The sequence below is a fragment of the Poecilia mexicana genome, unplaced genomic scaffold, assembly GCF_051168715.1.
Source record: "Poecilia mexicana isolate PSO_F unplaced genomic scaffold, ASM5116871v1 scaffold_10, whole genome shotgun sequence".
Classification (NCBI taxonomy): domain Eukaryota; kingdom Metazoa; phylum Chordata; class Actinopteri; order Cyprinodontiformes; family Poeciliidae; genus Poecilia; species Poecilia mexicana.
This window is the reverse complement of record NW_028263379.1, coordinates 5,713,831-5,738,468: the sequence shown is the minus strand read 5'-3', so window position 1 is coordinate 5,738,468 and position 24,638 is coordinate 5,713,831. Positions and strand designations below refer to the sequence as shown.

The 24,638-nt window shown below is 38.7% G+C and overlaps 1 protein-coding gene across 1 annotated transcript in view; it reads left to right on the top strand.

Annotated features, from left to right (window-relative positions):
• Positions 1-19,617, top strand: part of LOC106929536 (teneurin-3) — a 116,539-nt gene extending 96,922 nt beyond the window's left edge. The window contains exons 19-25 of the mRNA XM_088009672.1: positions 5,883-6,766; positions 8,699-8,874; positions 9,174-9,409; positions 12,422-12,718; positions 14,398-16,009; positions 17,363-17,493; positions 18,004-19,617. Of these exons, the coding sequence (XP_087865798.1) occupies positions 5,883-6,766; positions 8,699-8,874; positions 9,174-9,409; positions 12,422-12,718; positions 14,398-16,009; positions 17,363-17,493; positions 18,004-18,756 (4,089 nt within the window). The 3' untranslated portion in view covers positions 18,757-19,617. The remainder of the gene's footprint in view (positions 1-5,882; positions 6,767-8,698; positions 8,875-9,173; positions 9,410-12,421; positions 12,719-14,397; positions 16,010-17,362; positions 17,494-18,003) is intronic.
• The last annotated feature ends 5,021 nt before the right edge of the window (positions 19,618-24,638 follow it).

The following is a 24,638-nucleotide window of genomic DNA, read 5'->3' as shown; positions in this document are numbered from 1 at the left end:
AACATTTCATCCATCAGGTCACTAATTCACCAGAAAAGTCAAAACTGGGCATTTTACCACGTTTGGTCACTAGACAACTATATAGTCTGAACTGGATTTCTGGTCTTAAACTGGGTCTAAAACCCCAAACAATATAATTTTTATCTTTTTACAAACAAAATGAAGGTGCCAATGTACACAAACTCTGATTTAAAGGATTTATATTCAGCCCAGGATTCTCCATTCCTTCCCTGTCAAGTCATAATTATACATTTTGATTTGGAGTTTGCCAAAGTTAGTCCAAATACAAAATAAATCTGTGCATGGACCTTTAACATCAATGTTCATTATTTGTCCTCAAATGCCCAGAATGCTCTGCAGAAAAGAAATTGAGAAATTTCTGTGCAAATATCAGGATTTTAGAGGGAAAACAGTGAACAGACTGGCTTTTTTTTTTTTTTTTCAAAATTGTAACTGATTGATCGCCATTTTCCTGAATTTCCAAATTAATAAAATAAATTCATTCATATTAGATATTTTGACACATTGACTGCCATTCAAAGAAACTTTAGATCATATTTCAGGGTCAAAATAACTTTCATTTAAGATACTATTTGGCTAATAGGCTAAAAGATCCATCAAGGTTATATTTCATAATGAAAGGTCAGATTTTACGTATTTATGGTCACTACATTAGCAAATGTAGTGTAATAAAGGTGATATGTAAACATTAGTGGGAGGTTTTTACACCACTAAGTGACTTCAGGTTCAAAAAGAGATGAGTTTTCATCTCAGAGCCAATTATAAGGAGGAAAGAATAATTACTGAGTTTGGGAGGGCGTGTTCGCTTGCAGCCGGAGCTGAATTAGTGTTTAGTGTTCCACAAGTAATTGTGGCACCGCACATGATAATAAGGGAGCGCTCAGTAGTTGTAGCTTGTTGAGCACATAAAACCTTTTTTACTTGGCGGAGCATGACTGCTGGCAGCTTTGTCCAAGAAAGCTTCAGTCTTCTACCTCAGACTAAGGTAACATGAAAGCTCATCTTCTCCTAATGGAGGACAAGAAACGATTCTGAAACCGGGACGCTTAACAGAGACTTCAGCGTCCAGATCTGTCTCTGCTGCACACCTTGAGAGTTTCGTGAGCTGATTTCAGATGAATAACCCAGAAAAAATGGCAAGAAAACAGACTTTTATCACACTAAAGTGAAAACTTTCACACCGTGATTCGTTTTACTGCTTCTGCTGTTGGAAATAAAGTTGTTTCCATTCTTCCCACTTTGTGCTCAAGACAAAGCATTACTGTTTGAAACTAACACCAAACGGATGAATTATCATCCTGGAAAAACAGAGACTGCTGCTGACTTACAAATATAGAAATAACACAACTCAGACGCATTCACCCTTACAAATTAACTCTGAGATATATAAATATCCTATATAAATATAGGGGCTATATAGCACAGACTGAATGGAATGCATATGTCACATTTTATTAAAAAATAAATAGTTTCTTCACAGAATATCAGGGTTATTTAAGGCATGTTTAACACATTTATTAAGCATCTGAACAAAAACAAGTATGACAAATTACTTGGTAACATTTTTCTATACACTAACTCTGTTATTTGGAAATAAAATATCTTTGTATTTATGACAAAATATATACTGGATAAATGAAAAACAAAATACTTCACACCTTCTGTGTTATCAAGGTAAGGAGAAAAAACTCAAAGACTTGATGATGATAATAAAATCTCTAAAATACTGAGTTAAACATTTGATGCAAAATGGCTGAATTTGAACATTTTGTCTGCATGAAGCAAACTGGGACTTTAGCTACAGGAAAAACATCTATTGCAATAAGTACATGTTTCCCTCAGTGTTTGATTTTTTTCTGCCATCGTCTCTGTGTGAGTTTTCACGTCATGGCTGCCGTCACTGAACTCAGGGAGAGAGAGTCAACCTGCGGCTCCGGAGTCACAGGTGGCTCTTTGAACCTTCAACAGTGGTTCTTAATAACTTTGGCTAAAATGATATGAAACCAGCTGCTTTTCATGTTTTTCATAAAATATATAAATATATTTTTTATAACAGAATGGCACTAAATACACCATATGTATTTCTAAATATATCTCTATCCTGTTCTTGCAATAGTGGTTCTTTAAAAAAATCAAACAATTTTTCTTGGTAGATAACATTAGCAAATTTAAGCTAATTTAATTTAGCTTAAATAAGTGGAAAAATAACTCTTTGTATCTTAAAAGTTGCAGACTTTATACATCTGTCAATATCACTGTTATCTCCAGTGAGGACCTCTAAATGTAACACTGTTTAGTTTTTTTATTTAAACTCCAAAGATCAAAAAAGACATTAAAACTGAGTGGATGCATGATCATAAAATCTGGTTTTGTGTACAAAGAATCAAATCTGTCTTTTGAATCAGTAATTTGACATAATTATTTAATTTAAGTCTAATTAGATTAGTGTGATTTCTTTTCAATGTTCAAATCTGCAATCATCTCACAAACCATGAAAATTAATAACTCAAACTAAGAAATATTTTAAATTAAACAGCAGCTTTCTGTTATTCTTATTGTGAGAAATACAGTGTGTCAAATGGGATTCCTCTTCATTGTTTTACATGGATACAATTTTTTCAATAATAATTAGTCCATAAAATGTGTTCTAAATAGATAAAGTAATCCAGGACAAGTTAATAAAGTGCTGAAAATGCTAAATTAGAGAAATCGTGTCTTCAGAGACCAAGAAAAGCTTTTAAGAATAAGCTGTTACTCCTGCTGAGGAAGCCTGACTTCACAAACTCACACAATGCACGAGGTCTAGACACACGTTATATAATATTATGTGACAAAAGCAGGTATTACAAATGATTTCTTTCTGTTGCATTATAAGTGCAATGAATGTATAATAAACTTTCATTTCAGTTGATGTTTGGGAGTATTTTCCTTGTGAACAGAACAGAAAGCAATCAGTATTTGTGTTTGTGAGTGGGTGGTGTGCTGAAAGAGGGAGAACATGAGAGAACATGAACAGAAAGCATTAAGCTTGTTACTTTTTCCTTATTAACCAACTCATTTGGCGCAAAGCAACCAAGACAAGGCACTGGCACAACTGTGTGATCCTCCGGCAGCCGGGCTGAAGAGCTGGCTCACTGCAATTTAACTAGTGGAAGCCTTACAGGCATTGTTCTTTATTGTTAATCACCAAGTGGAAAAACACAAATTAGGGATGTTTGGACCGTTTTAATGACATGGTGGTGTTTGTCAAGGCCAGATTAGTCATTTTTCTGCTGTTAGAAAAAGAAGCTTTTTATCCACTGAATGAAAGTCTGTTAGAAACTCCGGCTGTAATGGATACCGAAGGATTTTGGCTTTGGCTCTCTTAATGTTCTACAAGATGTGATTAATTATCTCATCACTTTAAATGCAGGAGACTTTTCTTTCATGTCATTTTGATTTATTCTGATATATGTCATTGGTCACCATGTGAAGCTTTTCTTTCAGGTTACACCACCAAACTGCACAGCCTTAATGGAGCAGGAAGGCGTTAATTGCATGCTTAATGTTCTTGTATAAGACACGCTCATTTACTTAGGTTGAAATCCACTAAAAAATGTAACACTATCAAGATTAAAATCATTAAAATGAACAGATTAGTTATTCCAGACATGTTAAAATAGTCAAAGAGCTTAGACTTTTTGGAAGAGATCAACATTCAGCTACTGGATGGGACCACTGAGTAAAACTAGAAGCTGTTGTTTAATAAAGTAAACCCACTTGTAGTAGCAAATATTACAAAGTGTAATAACATCACATTTTGTAACATTTTAAACCAGACACTTTGGATTTTATTGAGATTTGTCTGTAATCATGAAATAAAAGGGAAATAATTCACGATTTTCTAATTATTGAAAAAAATAAATAAATAAAAAACAGACATTTACTACAAAACCCTAAAAAATCCAGTTCAGACAACTGGGTTTATAAGCCACAAAACAATGGTGACTGAGACATGATCACCTGTTTATTGGTCAGAAAGAAGTGGATTTACCAACTATCTGCTTCTGTTTCTTCCCTAAGGGAGCCACCTACTGCAGGTCATCAGAAATATGGTTTGGGATCCTGGTTTCACTGTTGAGAGGGGAGTCCATCTGTTTTATATGCCATCCACACAACAAAACAACCCAGTTATGAGCTTGTAGGTTAAAAATTTACAGAGTTCCTCCTGGCTCTTTAAAATCTTTTATTCCAGCTTTGGTAAGCAAAAGACAATCCTGCAGGTGAAAGATTTAAATTCTGTATTGGACTTAAGCTCCCCCAGGTAGATCTGCTTGTATTAAAATATGCAACAATAGCCCAGAAACTGGATTAAAGCTGTTTGTTGAGATGCAACATCTGCATTTTTTAGAAAAGTTTTTAAGATGCAGGTATTTGTCTAGACAATAAATGTCTGACTTTCTTAACTCCATGCATTTTTTCCTCTAATTGGTTGGCTCGTCTTCTCTTGTAAATTAGATATTGAAACTCAATGAGCCAATTGGTATAAATAAAGGCCAAATAAATAAAAAATGTTCATTTGCAGTTCCTATCAGATATATTTTGATTTCAAAATGTTACAACCAGAAACCTCATTGTTTTTTATTGGATTTTATGTGTTAGACCAATTAGCACAAGTAACTGTTTGATTGTTCAATGTTGAAGTCGGAAAATGATGCATGTTTTTTTTCTTTCTTTTTTTGTAATGATAAAAATCAAAAATTTGAGGCCCTCAACCCCTCTTATTCCAATACCCCTAAATAAAGTGAAGTGCAGCCATCTGCTCTCTGATGTTATCTATCTATAACTGTTTAGTTATGACTGCAGAGCAGAAGTTTGGCATTTTGTGAAAAGCTGTTTGTCAATAACCATTTAACCCAACTCATGATACCATCACGACTGCTGTAGTTATACATGGTAGTGGCAGCATCATGCTTTTCAACAGAAGTAACAGAAAAGTAGCTAAGCGTTTATGGAAAGACAAACGGAGGCACATACATGAAAGTCCTGGGGAAAACTGATATAACGGCCTAGTTGAAGTCCACACTTAAATCCAATTGTGATTCTGTGGCAATACTTGAAAAGTTGAATCTTGATCTGAACTTGAGCTATTTTGTCAAAAAATAAAAATAAAAAAATGGTGAAAAATTCAGTCTCTAGATGAGCAGAACTGGAAGAGACTCCTGCAGCTGTAACTGCAGTGAAAATTAAGGACGTGCGAAAAAAAATGTACACCACACTTTTCAGATTTTTAGTGGTAAAAAAACTGAAAACCATTTATAATTTTCTTCCCACGTTACTAAATGTATTTCTTTGTGTTGCTCTATCATATAGAACCCCATAAAAATAGATTACAGTTTTTGGTTGTAATACCACAAAATTTAAATGTTCAACGGCTGTGAAGACTTTTGTGAGGCACAGTGTGTTAGGATGTTAGTGTTGTGCTTCTGAAAATGCTCCTTCTTGATATATTCCATACAAAAGATTTCCAGATTTGAGTGTGAAGCCTCTTCTATCACACTCTGACTCTGACAATCTGCCATTCACAGCGAGCTTTGTGGAGGTTAGAAGGAGGCCGGGGTTTGTAATTCTTTCTGGCTCTTATTTTTCTTGACACAATAACATCTGTCACTTTTCTGATTCAGTCTGCGCAGATTCATCTGCCTTTTGGCTATGTTTACTGACACATTGTGAGTGTGTGTGAGTGTGTGTGTGATAAAAGTTTATAAAAATAACTTCTTGGAGCACTTTTGCTGAAAAAAGATATTACTGAATAAAATACTTGGCTTTTTTCTGAATTAAATTAGAGTTGGAATTATATGTAATCATTTTCTGTATTGCAGGTGATTTTAGAGTGGCCCACAGATCTAGCAGTCAGCCCGATGGACAACTCTCTGTATGTTCTGGACAACAACATCGTGCTGCGCATCACTGAGAACGGTCAAGTCAGCATTGCAGCGGGCCGACCCGTCCACTGCCCGCTGGCTGGACTGGAGAGAGGCGTAGCTGGTGGACAAAGAGCTCATCTAACCCCTCTAGAGTCGGCCGTTTCCATCGCCATATCCTACCACGGTGCCATCTACGTGGCAGAGACAGATGAGAGGAAGATGAGCAGGATCCGGAAGGTTTCCGTGGATGGGGAGATAACACATTTGGCCGGAGCTCCCTCCGACTGCGACTGCAAGAACGATGCCAACTGTGACTGCTATCAGACAGGAGACGGCTATGCCAAAGATGCGAGGCTGAATGGTCCTTCTTCATTAGTGGCGGCTCCAGATGGAACGCTATATGTGGCAGACCTGGGGAACATCCGCATCCGCGCTATCTCTCGAAACGGGCCAACTTTGACTTCCAATGGCGGTGCCTATGAGGTGGCTTCCCCCGACGCTCAGGAGGTCTACATGTTCGACAGCAACGGCACCCACCAACACACCGCCAGCCTGCTCACCGGAGACCTGAAGTACACGTTCAGCTACAGCACAGAGAACGACATCACAGCTGCTACCGACAGCAGCGGGAACACGCTGAGGATCCGGAGGGATGCCAACCGCATGCCGGTGCGGATCGTCGCCCCTGACAACCAGGTGATTTGGCTGACGATGGGCACCAACGGTGGCCTGAAAACATTGACCGCGCAGGGTCAGGAGCTGGTGCTGCTCACGTACCACGGCAACAACGGCCTGCTGGCCACAAAGACTTCAGAGATCGGCTGGACAACTTTCTATGAGTGAGTAGAAATACTGGGAATGATTTGGCTCGGTCTGATTGATTTAGCTTTCAAATTAAGGAAACAGCTCACAGTGCAAATTAGAAAACACCTTCCACTTTGTGCATGCTAATAAACACGGTGTAAATGGATGAGATTTGCTCTTTGGCAGGTAGAGTTGTGTTTGGGAATGAACACCCTGCGTCTCTGGGATAAGAAGGAACTATTAACGGTCATGTAATTGAAAAGTTTATTTATTTATTTGTGATGTTACCTTCTGTCATTATTAATAAACTGCAACTCTACTAAAGTTTTAATTAAAAATCAAAGCCATCTGCACATAAACATTTTTAATGGTGTGTTTTTATGTGTAGGCTGTGCAGTAGATTAAAGTGAATATTTGTCCGTAAAACCACTTAAGTTTATTTAGATCCACCTCCTTCCTTTTCTTTCATCTTGCAAGACGATGCCTAAACAGAGGCTCTTACTGTCCTGTGTTGTTCCTTTGCCCTGAGCTGTGGTCTGACTGAACAGGTTTTTAAAGTCTGTTATAATTACACAACAGACTTTGTGAGAATATTTTTAACCTTAATAGTGATTCAGATCTCTAATATAACATTCTGACCTGATGATGATGGTGATGATGATGATGTTCAGCTGGTCCAGAGTGCTGCAGCCAGCCTTGTGATAAGTTCTGGTCCAGTCTGTCACATAATTCTTGCCGTCCAGCCGGTTTTCGGGTCCAGTGTGAAGTTCTGTTACATATGGACCTTTAAGGGTCTGACTTGCCTCAGCTGATCCGGGTTTGTATGAGCTTAAACTAAAACCGATATTTTTCACAGTCATTTCTATACAAACGTTCTTTGAATTAATGTATTTCTTTGCAGTGTTTTTTTGTTCATATTGTAAATGTACATGTACTTTAACTTGTAAGGAACTCTGAGTCTTCTGAGAAGCGCTATATAAATTAATTTTATTTATTTACAAAAAAGCAAAATAAAATGGACAAAGGGGTCAAATACATTTTTCACCACCGTATATATTTACACAATAAAACAATATAGGAAACATATGGAAACATAAGGCAGATTTAATGTTTTCCAGGAATTTGGCTGTTTAAAATTGCTGCTTTTATACCCTTGATCCGTATTAAAATATTTTTAAAATATGATCATGTTGTAGATATTTTTGTTGCTTTGAAGATTAGATTCAAGGTGTCAAAAATAAGGATTTTTGTGATGTATGTTTCATGACTGTCACACATTTATTCTATAAATGGTGACTCATTTCTACCTGCAAATTGCCAAGGGTGCAGAATTAATTGAAATCTAATTATAAAATGTTCCTCAGATGTGTAAAATAGCTCAGTTAGACCTCAATAACCCCATAAAGTCAGTTAAATTAGTCTTTTCTTGTTTTTATTTTTTATTAACCAGTGCTATTAGAGCAGTCACAAGTGTAGAAAAGAGCTTAAATAAAATAAATGATTGTATTTAATTAAAATAAGCCACTTAGATTTTTTATCATAATCCAATTTGTTTTGGAAGCAAAGCCTCTCAGTGTCATTTCTTTGTCACATGACATTAAGCTGCACATGATACCCTCACTACAACAAAACAGCCAATCATGATTATGACACATCAATCACTCTAAAAAATAAAATAAAACTCATTATAAGTGTGTGTAGTTTTATTTAATCGTCCTGATAGCTGTGAGATGCGTCACTCACCCTTATTCTGTGCGGATCGCGCCTGAGCCACTTTTACAGACATCCTTCCTCATCTGCACCAGAAGTGGGAGATATCCGGGAATGAAAATGTGACATTTTAATTACAAGAAAGTCGGCCGTCTCACCCAAGTATGAAGCAGCTGATAATTGAAATGCATTGTAGCCTGGGAGCCCTCATACATATAAATGCTTTGTCATTTTTGATGTTTCCTTTTGTCAAACAGCTATGACAGTGAAGGCCGCCTAATGAACGTGACGTTCCCCACGGGAACGGTGAATAACTTGTACACAGACATATACAGCGCTCTGATGGTGGACATCGAAAGCTCCCTGACAGAGGAGGAAATCAGCATCACCACCAACGCCTCGACCATCCGAGCCTTCTACACTCTGGCTCAGGGTAAGGCTTCGTCGCCGGGCTCCAGAGCACAGCAGCTGTTATTTATCATTGTTTCAAGGGTCTGCAGGGCAATGTTGAGTAAGCCTGAGTCGTGTATCATTATGACTCAGAGGGTCCGGCAGTGTAAATGATTGCTCTCTGGGAGTGTGGGCTGGGATGTCAGGGAGACACACCAACCTTGTTACTAAGTGCTTTCTCCTCTCTTCCACAACCAGATGGACCCGTTATTTCCTCACATCACTTTTCTTTTAGACTTCAAATAAAATCTGAGATGCTAAACAATCGTTCTCCACCAACAGACCAGTGTAGAAGCAGCTACCAAGTGGGCTACGACAACTCGCTGAGGATTACCTACGCCAACGGGATGGACACCCACTACCAAACAGAGCCCCACATCCTGACTGGAGCTGCCAATCCGACTGTCGCCAGGCGCAACATGAGCCTGCCAGGAGAGGTTGGGCAAAACTTGGTGGAGTGGCGCTTTCGCAAAGAACAAGCCAGAGGGAAAGTTATCGTGTTTGGGCGAAAGCTGAGGGTAAGTCTGGATGTGGTTTAAATCCCCGTCTTTTCCCCTCGGTGGCACACGCGGCACTAATGATGTAGGACGCATAAAAAACAAAAGAGAGGTTGTAAAACTGTGTGAACTGGTTCTGTAAACAGAAGGTTATTCTGGGCAGATTGTTTAGAAACTAGTGTTTCTCCTTAAATAAAGACAACACATTCACTGTTGCTGCCAGTAACACTTTCTATTAAACAAAGAGGACAGCAGATGATACCCAAGCCAATATGCAAGCGATGAACATTTCACAATAATCTGGAGACAAAAAGCCTCCTAAGAAATGAAACAATGTGAAATATGAGTAAAAGAAATGATTGCTAATAATTTTGGTTATTTTATCATCCCACTCCATAGTGGAGTAAATACATTATGAACAAATAATTCTGATGTAAAACTCTCACCATCCACAACTTCTATGCAAAAGCAAGATTCTGGTGTCACATCTGAAATTATTTCCACGCTACAAGCATTGAATAATAGCTTATAATATCCAGATGTGTTGTCCTGTGTCACTAAAAATATAATAATTACATAAACGCATAATAAAAATAACTGTGAACATTAAATACAAATAAAAAGTCAAATCCATATCAGCATGTGGCACAAATGGAAAAAAAGAGGCTGAAAAAAGCCTCTTTTCAAATTACTGGTTACAGTTGTGCTAACAACAACACTCTTTGGTATGAACGCCGTTACTGAGTGAAGATGACTCAGTTGTCGCTGATTTCATCATGTGATGTTTAAAGTGAAGTCAGAGAAGTGCAGAAGCCAGTTACAGAAAAACTTTATTTTCAATAATATGTCTGCAGTCGGGCTGCTCAGTGGTGTTAATGGTAGCAAGAAGGTCCTTGGTTTGCTTTAACATTTACCTTTCAATGGTGAACCTGAAAATGAGTCAAATGTTTCGGCAATCTGAGTTAAGAGCAGGATCTCCATTTTGTAGCTGCTGTTTTTGTAATGCTAGCTGTGCTAATATGCTAAAAACAGATTAAAAACAGTGTTCATGCCAGGCTCCAAAAATATTTGGATTGCTGTTCTTATACCTTTCTAAATTATAGTTATTAAAATCAGTATTTTTACTGCCGGATCAAATCCAGAAATCAGAAATCGGCCACAAAAATCTAATCGATTTGTCTGTAATCGCAGCTCTAAATGCTAGAATAACTAGATAACCGTACATGATGTCCTTCAGGCCAGATAGTGAAACTAAACCTCTGAAAAGGCTGATGAGCAGCAGCTGTGTCGCTCGTGGCTTGGCACCTGTTGCGTGTTTCTGGCATCGCCGTCTGTGCTGTTGCAGTTTGACTCCAGGCTAATCAGGAAACTGATTGTGCTGCTTTTTGTAAGAAGCTAATTATACCGAAAGCAAGATAAACAGGAGGGAGCTTCATTACTGAATGTTCTCAACCTTTTTATTATTTTCAGCATCATTAAAATACACCAAGACTTCATGTTTTTAATGGATCATACATTTTCTGAATAAAAAAACAACTCTTTTAAGAGTTAAAAATATTTCAATGTGTTTATGTGAAAGAAATACTTAAATGACAACAAAGGACTTGAGGAGCAGCTTTGCAATATTTAACAGTTAGTTGGTGGAGAGATCAGTGGAAAAAACACAATAAAATAAAGATGTGGGATTTGCTGTTTGAAAACGAGATGAAAAGGTTCTGATGTCTAATAGTTGAAATAAACTGCAACAAATAACTTTCCAGGTCATTTTTCATGTGTTTGCTCAGTTAACATTTGTTCCCAAATTTCCAGTGATCACAATCCAACGTAAGCCTCACTCCTCTCTCTAATGCATTAACATTTGGTTTTTAAAAGTTGTTGATATTAAACTGCAACATGCCTCCACACTGAAATATATATATCTATATATAAATATGCTATTTTAAATGAAACTGCTTTAACACATTCATTTGATTAATTAATAGCTTTTTAAGCATTCAAATTTTTAACTCGATTAATTAATTTATGTTTTTACATGCAAAGTTTCTGTCCAGAATCTTTGTATCCGCATGTTTCTGGTACATCCATAAATCTGACACACAACATTCGCTGACAACAGTGATGGACGACGAAGGCTCTTCTCTCAGCCCACTGGGTTCATCTCTGCTTCTAACATGATCTGATGGGACTCTGGAAAAGTCTGTTGTTGTGTTCAAGTTATGTTAAAAGGAGTTAGCCTATCAGCGAAGCTTTTCAAGCCTAAAATAGCATCTCAATGCTAACCCTGCTGCAGCAGCACTGGCATCTCCTGCTCTGATCTCAGAGCCCACAGTTCCACGTTTCTGAAGAAGAGATTCCTGAAACTCTGGGAAGCTGGATTTTCTCCAACCTGATGGTCGAATAACAGATTAAAAACAATAATTATCTTCCTTGAGTTTATGCATATTCAATACTTAGCAGCAAAAAAAGTTTTTGAATTGAATATTATTTTGTCCATTTAAATAGTTTTTGATTTATTGTGATTAATTAATAACAGACCCAGCAATTAACTCTATTAAAGTTTTTAATGGAGTCCCACCTCTGGTTTTGGGACACATCACCGTGTCTGTGACTATAAGTCAACCCTTCGTTCCCTTTCGTTTCCCTGCCTTAGGAGATCATTAATATTCCAGAGCTTTACATCAGTCCAGTCCTTCTCTTCCTGCTCCCTCTTCCCCAACTCTGATGCAGATTTATGACTTACACTCCTTCATGAACTTCTCTTGGATAGCATCGTGAATCCACTGTGATCTTTGTCACCACCAGATTTAAGACCTTTAATTTAAGACCGCCTGAACAGTTTACAGTGTCTTTCTGTTTAAAGGGCTCCTCTTTGTGATATGTTCTCTTTTACAGAAAAGCAGTAATATTTGAATTATATACAGATTTTACTTTCTGTTTAGCTGTACATTTTAAAGAGCTCTCAGTTAAAACAGGATCCCGGCTGCGACTCAGAGTGCAGTTTTTATCTAACCAACTGTTAAATTGTACCCACAGGTGAATGGACGGAACATTCTCTCTGTTGATTACGATCGCACCCTGAGGACTGAGAAGATTTACGACGACCACAGGAAGTTCCTGTTAAAGATTATATATGACACTGCGGGCCACCCGGTCCTGTGGGTGCCCAGCAGTAAGCTACTGCCAGTTAATGTGAGCCGCACAAGCACTGGGCAAATCAGTGCCCTACAGAGAGGCCCCACCACCGAGAGGCTGGAGTACGATAGCCAAGGCCGCCTGATTTCCAAGGTGTTTGCAGATGGGAAGATATGGAGCTACACCTACCTTGAGCAGGTGAGAAAATCGCATCACCAGCAGAAATAATAAGAAAGATATATTGTGCAGCAGAATAGTTTTACCCCAGAAGATAAATGTGGACCTTAAGTTTCCCTGCTGTTTCTCTGATATATGTCAGGGTTAATTAAGTTCAGGAGGCCTCAACATGATTTAAACAGTAAGGCTAATTACCACTGCTACAATTACATTTGTTCTCAACATTTGTGTGAGGCGGTGAGCGGGAGCAGCGCAGCAGGATGTCCTACCTCACAACGCATTGCTCATCGTGGAAAATGGACTAAATGTGCTACACAGTCATAAACACTTTAAAACACAGCATCTCCACCCGAAACACAGCAGACTCATGCAGCTGAAACCAGAAGTTTACATACACCAAAAAGAAAGTCACAAAACCATTTGAAGTTAAATCAGATCAAACTTTTCTTGCTTACGGTGAGCTCTACGTTCAGAATCACTTGGGAAGAACTAATGCTCCCAAAATATCGTCTTTGGCTTAACAAGCCAAATTCTTAAGATGAGACATAAGGAGGATGTTAGGTCTGTCCAGATGCAGACGGTGCAGTCCAGGGCGTCGCCTCCACACAAACAGCAGCATTAAATATGCATGAGATGTTTGTTTATATAAATATGAAATTTAATGTGTTTTTTATACTTTAGTTTTGACTAAAACTATTCAAAACATGGATTTCATGTCACAAGTAAGACGTGTAATAAAAGGTCACGCTGTTTAAATTCAAGGAGAATTTTTGATGATATTAAAACCTATAAAATGCTGTTTGTGATTAGTTTTAATGACAGTAACAGAAAATGTTGTTTAGGTCAAAATTTGTAACAAATATTTTCAATGTATTGATTTTTATTACTAGGTGCATCATGTTAATATTATAACTCAGGATGGTTTTGTTTGCTCCATGTTCAGCTCTTTTCCAGTTTTTGCTACTTATTTCACCTGCAGATATCGACTGTTAAATATTTCAACCTTATTTAAGATGCATATAAATAAATAAAAGCTAAATACATTGGTGATCTGTGCATTTTGCTGTTCCATGTCAAACAGCAGCTCTTGGATGTACTCTTCCCCTCATTTCTTGTAGACTGTGTTTAAAATTGTGCAGGGATGATCAGCAACAAAAACATGCAAATATTTCTTTCTCCAGTCACTTCTGGCTCCATCCTGTCATTGCATGACCTAGAAAGGCCATGTCAACACTGACACTGGCAGCACAAGGGGCTCAGGAAACCTCAGTGTAGCGACGGATGACTGGGCATGACATTTTAACAGAGAGACTTTGGGAGACAGAGCACACTCTAAAAACTGCATATTCTTTGAATTGATTAAGCGGGCTGTCTGGATACCAGGAGTTAATAAACTGCTGATAGATGTATGTATGTAAGAATTACATTCAAATCAGACTGCATCTCATTTAAATGTTTTTAGCTAAGTTCTAACCTAGCACATTCGATATCCCTTTTTCTTTGTAATTTTGATTTGTTAATGTGCAACTCAAGTAGCTCAGGTCTCACAAGCGTCACAGTTCTACCTTCTACATTTTTTATGCACAAGGTTTCACCTTTCCTCAAACCAGAAAATTTATACTTTCCGCCTTGCTTTGAAAATATATTCTGCAGGCAAGCGACTAAAAAAAGAACACTGTGTTTTGCTCTCTTCCCCTCAGTCTATGGTTCTCCTGCTTCACAGTCAACGGCAGTACATATTTGAGTTCGACTCTCTCGAGCGACTTTCTGCTGTCACCATGCCAAGCGTGGCCCGCTACACCATGCAGACCATCCGTTCAGTGGGCTACTACAGGAACTTATATCACCCACCTGAGAGCAACGCCTCGGTGGCTGTGGATTACAGCGAAGACGGCCTCCTGCTGAGAGTAGCTCACCTCGGGACCGGCCGTAGAGTTCTGTACAGATACCGCCGGCAGAACAAGATCTCCGAGATCTTGTACGACAGCACGAGAGTCAGCTTCACCTACGACGAGACGGCAGGTGTGCTGAAGACCGTCAACCTGCAGAACGAGGGCTTCATCTGCTCCATCCGTTATCGCCAAGTTGGTCCCCTGGTGGACCGGCAGATTTTTCGCTTCAGCGAAGATGGCATGGTGAATGCACGCTTCGATTACACGTATGACAGCAGCCTGCGTGTCACCAGCGTCCAAGGCGTCATCAACGAAACGCCGCTACCCATCGACCTGTACCAGTTTGACGACATCTCAGGAAAGATCGAGCAGTTTGGGAAGTTTGGTGTCATCTACTATGACATAAATCAGATCATTTCCACGGCTGTCATGACGTACACAAAGCACTTTGATGCACACGGACGCATCAAGGAGATCCAGTATGAGATATTTCGTTCACTGATGTACTGGATCACTTTCCAGTACGACGATGTAGGTAGAGTCACTAAGAGAGAACTCAAAATCGGTCCCTTTGCCAACACCACCAAATACAGCTATGAGTACGACGTGGACGGCCAGCTGCAGACCGTGTTTCTAAACGACAAAGTAGTGTGGCGCTACACGTACGACCTGAATGGAAATCTGCACCTGCTGAATGCTGGAAACAGCGGCCGGCTCCTGCCGCTGCGCTACGACCTGCGAGACCGCATCACCCGCCTCGGAGACATCCAGTACAGGATGGACGAAGACGGCTTCCTCCGTCAGAGAGGAGCAGAAATCTTTGAGTACAACTCCAAAGGACTCCTGGTGCGGGTCTACAGCAAAAGCAGCGGCTGGACAATCCAGTATCGCTACGACGGCCTCGGACGCAGAGTCTCAACCAAGACCAGTCTGGGCCAGCACCTGCAGTACTTCTACGCAGATTTGAGCTACCCAGAGAGGATAACCCATGTATACAACCACTCCAGCTCAGAGATCACCTCCTTCTACTACGACCTCCAAGGTCATCTCTTTGCTATGGAGATCAGCAGTGGAGAAGAGTTCTACATTGCTTGTGATAACACCGGCACACCTCTGGCCGTCTTCACCAGCAACGGCCTTCTGGTCAAACAGCTTCAGTACACCGCGTACGGTGAGATCTACTTCGACTCTAACCCTGACTTTCAGCTGGTGCTGGGCTTTCATGGTGGACTGTATGATCCTCTGACTAAACTGCTGCACTTTGGAGAGCAGGATTATGATATCATGTCTGGCAGGTGGACGATTCCAGATATCTCTGCTTGGAAAAAGGTTGCCAAAGAGCCGGCTCCTTTTAACTTGTACATGTTCAGAAATAATAATCCTATCAGCAAAGTCCATGAACTGAAAGAGTATGTTGCAGGTAAGATATCTTCTTCTTAAAGAGGAGAATTTTGATAACTGTAATTTTTTGAGAACATATTTTTGTTCTCCAGTGAACAAAATCAATGGGTAGTTTGCTCAGATTAGCTGTTAATTAATTGATTTGTCAGCTGGATGATGATGATGATGATGATGAGGATGATTTGTGTATTTTTCAGATACACGGTGCCGAATTTAAGTTTTCACACGTCTATACTTGTCTTCAATTTGACCTTTTTGTCACATTTAAATATTTCAGATCATCAGAGACATCTTGAGAAAACTGAATTTAAAGAAAAAGGCTAATCATAAAAGTTTGGCCTTTTAGGAAAAAGTAACTACCCCCTAAAACCAAATTATCTGGCAATAAATATCGTTAAATATAACAGTATTTATTTATTATAAATATATAGTTATCTGATAAGTAGCAATGGGTGATTTATATCACTTTGAAGTAATTTTGACTCTTTGCAGAATAAATGTTCTAGTAGATACCACCTTCCAGGTCATTCCTCTGCATTTCTATTAGATTTAAGTTTGAACATTGACTAAGTTACTTAGAAATCTCATGAACTCTTTTTAGTCTCGCTGGAGACCGTGAGGTTTGCAGAGCTTTAGCTTTGGTCTCAGTTCACATGTGATCTCCTGGTGAGTCATTCATGTGCTTTGGAGTAATTTGACAGGGCCAACCACACCTGGACAGGTTCTGCACTTCTCCATATGTTTTCCATTTGTGGATAATTGTTTCTTTTTTTGTGGTTCTCTAGAACAAATATTCAGTAAACTTTCCAGACAGAGAGCTGTCAGTAACTTATGCCTCTTTTCCACTGAGTGGTACAGCACGGGTTGGGCAGTTTGGTACGATATTTTATCTGGTTATATTTTTAAAGTGCCCCATACAACCGACATGTCCTGCTCCATTCCTGGGCCAGCAGGGGGCGTCAAACTCGTTGTTGACCTGGTATGACCCAACGTTAGGGGTTTGGGTCCAAACGCTCTCACTAAAACGCCGGACCATAAAATGGCGTACCGAACTTCCATACCACTCATGTGTTGCTGAATACTTTATACTGGGCAATATTTGTTGCTTATGGAGGTCAATAAAACCTGTCTGGCACTTTCTGGTTCAAAATCCAATTTTTTGTGTGAAATTGAACCCAAAAATCTGGCTAATCATACGTAATTAATCATAGGTGGTGATATAAGAGGGGAATAACTTTTTCAAATATGGCTGGGCTGGTTGGATAAATAGTTACTTAAATATTGCATTTTTTTTTTTTTTTTTTTTTTTTTTTTTTTTACAAAAGTTAGGATGGGAGTCATGAGTTTATGAAGTTTTCTCTTGATTCTGCAGATGTGAACAGTTGGCTTGTAACGTTTGGGTTTCATCTTCACAACACCATCCCCGGGTTTCCCGTTCCAAAGTTCGATCTGAGCATGCCCTCCTATGAGCTGAGGAAGAGTCAGCTGTGGGACGACCTGCCGGTGGGTAAAACGCCGAGCTCTTTTATTTACCAAACAGATACATAGAAAATATAGAAAATATTACTTTGTTTACCTCGCTGTCTTGAAGGTGCCATCCCGTAATTAGCCTGCCATGTATTTCATGGAATATCCACCTTAATTGGTCTATTTTTGTATAATAATTATAATCATATAACTAGAAAGTGTGTTCCTCCGCCTACCTTTGGTTAATAGTTGAAATGTGTTCATGCTGTCTAATTTTATATGAAATGCTGCTGTTAAAACCGTCTTTGATGTTATTTATGCAAGAAATAAGAAATCCTTAGTCTAAAACCTTAACACTCACATAAAGAAAATCATCAGGGATTTATCTACATTAGACTTAAGAACATGGCTTAAAAATACCACTGCCTCAAATAGGGATAAAAAACAGCAGCTCTGTGAAGCCGAGCAGTAGCTGGTTCTAAATGGCCTAGAGAGTCGGGTTCTGCCATGTTCAGGCGTTAACGTTTCACTGCACTTTTCCTACAGTCTATCTCTGGGGTCCAGCAGGAAGTAACCAGACAAGCGCATTCTCTCTTGTCATTCGAGCGGCTGCCAGAAGTCCATCTCAGCCGAGGTCGAAGAGGTGAAAAGCCTTGGCTGTGGTTCTCGGCTGCAAAGTCTCCCATCGGAAGAGCTGTTATGTTTGCCATATATAAAGGCAGCGTCCACACGAACACGCTCAACGTGGCGAGTGAGGACTGCATCAAGGTTGCGACGATCCTCAATAACGCTTTCTACCTGGAGGACCTCCACTTCACCATAGAAGGACGGGACACACACTTCTTTGTGAAGCCGGGCCTCCCGGACGCCGACCTCGCCGCGCTGCACCTTACCAGCGGACACAAGACCCTGGAGAACGGCATCAACGTGACGGTGTCCCAGTCCACCACCGTCATGGACAGCAGGACTCGCCGCTTCGCAGACGTGGAGATCCGCGCCGGAGCTCTGGCTTTTCACATCCGCTACGGCTCCACGGTGGACGAGGAGAAAGTGCGGGTGGTTGAGCTTGCACGTCAACGCGCCCTGGCGGGGGCGTGGGCCCGAGAGCAGCAGCGGGTGCGTGACGGGGAGGAGGGGGTTCGCCCCTGGACAGAGGGGGAGAAGAGGCAGCTGCTGAGTGGTGGGAAAGTGTTGGGATACGACGGGTACTACGTGCTTTCCATCGAGCAGTACCCGGAATTAGCAGATAACGCCAACAACATCCATTTCCTGCGGCAAAGTGAGATTGGGAAAAGGTAACAATCCGAGGTGCATTACCTGCCAAAGAGACTCAGTTTTGGTAGTGAAATCAATGTGGAAGAAATGAAACAGCTGCTGTTATGTACAGAGTGTGGCTTTGTTTTGTAAAAAAATAAAATAAAAAAAGAAACAAGTGAAAAAGAGGTCAAAAGCAATGCTGTGCATTGTGACCTACAGACTTCAGAGTAAATGTACAACTACACGAAGCCTTAACATGGCAATTACAGGTCAGTTCCTCTGTAGCACAAGCCTTCTGGACTCGGGACTCCAAAGCAGAGGAACCTGGATGTTTTTAACCAGACGCTGAGCTTATGTAGGTGTTTTATGTTTGATTTTTTTATGTTTTCATCTGGAAACGTGTGGTTGAACAAGGTGTCAATGGAACAGAGGAAATGTTTACATTATGCATACCTGCACTTCTCTAGAAGTACCGGGCTCATGGATCCACGTTCCTAGAGCAAGCAGCGTTCTCAAGCAAATATTTGTTTTTAAAACCAAGAGACTTCTGATGTTTATTCTCACCAGACAACCACTATGTATACCAGATTTAGCACTGTAAAACATCAATGTCATATTCTCTTTAAAATGCTTTTAAATGGAAAAAAAAGATGTTTCAATACCTAAAATAGTAAATGTGGGAGAAAAAAAGTGCAGCGAAGTTGTGATGAACTTTGTTGAGGATGTGGAGCAGCACAGGTGTGTCTTGGATATCACAGGGACACCATCTTTTGTAAATGATCCAAGAGTTTTATGCAGTTTTTTTGTTTCTTTTTAAGAAACCGAATCAATGTCTGTACAAGTCATTAACAGTAATTTATGTTGTGTTTATACATAAATAAAGTCAAGCTGGTTTTAATTTCACTCTTGATATATTTTGGGATTTTTCATTTCCAGGCTGTTCACACAAATGGAACAGCTTCAGGTTTCCAACTCTGTCCATTTAATTATCCAGACTTTTTCAGATTAGATTTTTTTTTTATTACATTTATGTTTTATAAATCCTGAAAACAAGATGCTGAGTTTAGCTTCTAAAACAGTTTTGTTTTTTTAAATCAAATTTTTGACAACTCAAATTAGAAATCTCAAACATTAATATTATCTAGTTAGTTTTAATCATAAATTTTATGTTTTTGCTACCTTTTCTCAAAATCACCATCAGCTTTATTTGCCAAGTTTGTTCACACAAACAAAACATTTGACTTGGTTCCTCTTTGCTGTCAGTAACAACATTCAAAATATAAATTTATCAAAAAGGCAAAATAAAATGTTTTCAGTTTCCTTTCCTGTAATATTTGTGTATATAGAGTTTTTATAAAGTGTAAAACAAGATTGAATTATTGCAAATATGTGTTGTATTGGGGAGAAGATGCGTGGGGAGAAAACACACCCCTGGGGTGCGCCACTGCTGATGGTCCTTACATGGGAGACGAAGTTCCCTTATGTAAAAAATATATATTTGAAAGAAAACTATTTAAAACCAAACATGCAATCCAGCTGAGATGTGGCAAAAAAAAAAAAAAAAACAAATTAGAGAGATTTAATATAAATTCATGTAAGAAAATCTACTTTTTCATCCCTTAGACAGTAAAATAAATGTTCAGGCCTGGAAAACGTTTCCAGACTGAAGCTCTGACAGACTGTCAGTGAAACATGTTCATAAACGGAGATGTATCTCTAACACAAAGTCAGCTATCACTTCCACTAAATTTAATATTTACTGGGCATAATGATTTTGACATGGCTTCCTGTCCAACAATAAATATTTCATCAACACAAATATTTCATGAAGTCATCTTACATAAACAAGTCCAAACAGGTTGGCAGAACGACGTTTAGAATTAAAATAATTTCAGGGTTCTTCTGGATGCTCTGGTTTTTAACCACTGTCTATTTCTTACAAATAAATTCTTCCACTTTAAAACATTTTTCAAAACGAGAGGAAAACAACTTAAGCAAGCGTTAATCAGTCACTAATTTGAAAATCATCAAAGGAAGCCTTCCAAACTGGCGATGTATGAATAACAAGGGGTTTTTAAATAAAAAATAAACACCACAAATTGCATTAATGATTGAAAATACATCCTTTGAGCTACAAAGCCAAAGAAGACAAATGCAGCTCCACTTTGAAGTCAGCTGCTTGAAGCTGTTCTCATCTGAAGTGTGTGAACCGTAGCTGAAGGGATTCTGGATGTAATTTACCTGGAAACGAAGCTGTTGACTGAAAACCGCAAGCTCACCGAGGGTCACACTCAAATTTTTAGGTTTGGGTTTATGTGTATCTTTGATTGTTTAATCGCTTCCAAATGACATTTGCTTTGTGATCAGGATTCCCACTGATCACCAAGAGCTGTTCATCAAAGTGCAGAACGGTTTCTGTGATGGAATGCATAATTCTGAAAACAGGCCCTTCATAATAAAGCGCGCTCCGTTTCGTGGCAAACTTCAAACAGCATCCCAAACCAAATGGGAGCCGAACATTTTCTGCACACAAGCTGCTTCCTGCTGTTACTGTTTGACCTTCTTTGTGCTGCTCGAGTGTCCCCAAGAATATCTGAATATTAGAACTGATTGAAAAATCTTGACATAATCTGCTAAACTAAATAATTTGAAGAAATGCTATATTGATGGTTCCATCACATTAGTATAACAATTAACTTATTTTAGTCTCTTTTTGTATTTATAAAGTTTTTTATAAATCTACCAACAAAACAACAGAAACATCAGAAGATGCATCAAGAAATGGAAGAAAAACAATCCGTATTTTTTTACTTTTTCTGACATGTGGTCTGCATCATGAGACCCCCATGAGCCATGAGATAGAACATTTTGCTCATCCTTCTTTATAAAACAGGTAAAATCTCAGACCAGACAGAAAACAAGAATTTCCACAGATTCTTAGATTTAGGGTTTATTCATCTAAAGAGCCAATTTCACCCTCAGTGGGCTAAATAAAACTTGTTTAAATGATACCTGATCTTTTAAAATAATAAAACTTAGTTTGTTTTTTTTATAAATATCTAGATGAAATAGCTTATTTTTGAAGTACCACCATTTTATTTTTATTTTTAGGTTTTAGAATAAACTTTGTGGAAGAAAAAGAATAAATGCATTTGCTTATATGGGATGTTAGCATTTCCTGAAAATAATGAAAAAAAAGTATGTTTTTCATTATTTTAGTTCAAATTGAGCCATCGAGGAAACTCCAAAGAGCCACTTGTGGCTCCGGAGCCGCAGGTTGGAAACCCTTGGTCCGGAATGCAGGCCGGTGTTTTCCCACTCTGGTTGCTACATTTATATTCAATATGAGAACTACTGAAAACTCAGTGTGTGTGAACTGGTGCTACATATAAAAAAAAAAACTATTGAATTGAATTCATGTTGATTTACCAGCGAGTTGATTTTTGAAGATGATGTTGAAAACGAATCCAGTGGTAGATAAACTGGATTATACTTAGGATAAAAAAGGGAAAAAAAAAGCTGTCGGATGCATTTAAATAATTTTCCTCCCACTTCATAAATGTGCATTATTGTGTAGGTCTATTAAACTATTAAAGTTTGGTGCTGTAGCCAGACATAATCTGAAAAGATTTAAGGAATATTATATTTAGCACGGCGCTGTACCTTTTAAATTACACCAACCCCCCTCAGAGAAATCCTCTCACTCAAACTACGCATTGCTAAATATGAAGGCCTCACATATTTCTTTGCCCTCTGATGCTCTCTAGTGGTACAAAGTGCATGGATCAGAGTCATCCAGCGGACTCTTTATCTCCTGGCTCACCTGTAACGGCTGCCGATGCCGCTCTCCCAGAAAGGTCAGAAAACGGCGCTGCTTTGAGCTCCAACTTCAAACAATCATGTCAACTTCTTGTGATTAAAGAGCCAGATGTTGGGAGCTAAACAATCACTTCTGGAAACTCCAGGTTGAGACATCAAATGGAATAGCTAAGCCAGTGATATTAGAATAAACCGCAGTGCTGCTGCAGTATCTCACTGTGACCACACTAAGTACAGCCAAGAAACAGCGTGCTATATATCACTATGCACTGCAACTAGACCGACTTCAAAGGCTGATATAAAAGGGATGGCACTTCTTTGCAAAAACATCAAAGAACCAAGAGAATTGTGCAACAACCATAGCAGAGAACTGGGAAAAAATCAAGCAGTTTCCATGCTTCAACTGAGCTTCTACTTTAGATAAAGAGCATCCATATAGAATCACGCTTCTGATCATGAAAATCATTTTACATCTTTTGATTTTGTAGATTTGGCACAGGTCTGGAGGTAGAGATTGTGCCATAAAGTATTTGTTCTAAAGATAAAAACTTGGATTTATTCAGCTTTTGATGGGTTGGTCGCAGTGTTAGAAGCAAATCAGGTTTGATTTTGCAGCAATTTATTTTTTTTTATTTTGAAGATAAAGACTTTAAAAATGGAAGCTCTAATTATAAGCTGTCAAAAATTAATAATGTAAGACATGAAACTCCAGTTATTTAAAATGAAGATGCCATTGGAGATTTACTAATTAATGTGAAGTTGGAAGGATCACAAGGAAAAAAATCTCCAGATTTTTAATAAAACAAATGAAACACTAATATAATCCAAATCACTTCAGGTTTGCTGTTTAATGCATGTTTAATAGAGCTTTATGGTATTTATGCGACAGCTTTATTCATTTATTGTGTTAGATTTGTGTTTACAGCTGATGTGTTACAGTTCAACAAGCAGCCAATGCAAGTGTGAATTCATTGTTCATTCACTTTTATGGGACAGATTGTGGACCCACTGCTTTCCACAGACCTGGAAGTAAGATCATTCATTTAGAGGTGTAAAAAATTCATGCAAAAGTTTTTTTAAAAATATGGGAATTATTTAGTTTCATTTCCCCACTTAAAAGAAAACTATCCACAGAGTTACACCCACTATTTCTATTTGCAAATGTTTTCCGAAGAGGTGACAAAATGTGGGATAAAAGCAGCTCTTGGTGCACAGACAGTGTGTGAACAACAGATGTTCAGAGAAAATCCGGCTTTGTTCACTTGTGATCACAAGCTTTCTGCTAGTCTTTGTTCCCCACATGGCAAGATAACATTATACTTTTATAGAATAGAGTCATGGAGAATTAAACCATAAAAAGAGGCTAGCCTAAACATCTTATTTAGGAAAAAAGAATATTATCATAACTGGCAGATTCCTATACTCCAAAACAATGGAACAGTATTTTAACTGTTACAGATTCCTTCTAATAATAATTTATGTCAAAAGCAGTTTTCAAATAATGAGGAAAAAAAGCTGTCCAAACCAACTGGGCCCTGCATGGAGAACTAATTGATATTCTAGTTAAATCTTTTATTACCCGTGATTAATCATATTTTTTGGAAGGTTGAGTCCAACTTCAATAGCTCCACTCCGGTCTGATTAATACCTGCCCTGGAGAGTCAATAAATCACTTCAATAGAACCTTTCTGGAAACACGAAGCATTTTAGAAAAACAACACACCACATTGAGATCTTAAAACAGACGAGAAGCAAGGTGACCGAAATCCATCCGCCTGGAAAAGCTTCCAGATTTATTTCCAAGTCTTTGGAATCAAAGTAAGAGAAAATATCCACAGACTGGGAAAAAGGAGGAAAGGAAAAAAGGAGAGGCCAGCCAACCAAAATGACTCCAAGAGAACATCAAGAACATCAAGAACACTATACTCTGACCAACACAAAAACAAAAAATCACCTCCATGATCAGACACTTGGAGGATATTTTGAGATATTTCATAAAGTATGTGTCACATTGCACCAACCAGAGAGCTAACGCAGCATTTCAAACAATGAACATTACAGTTAGTCAAACATGGTGGTGGCAGCATCATGGTCTGGGCTATTTT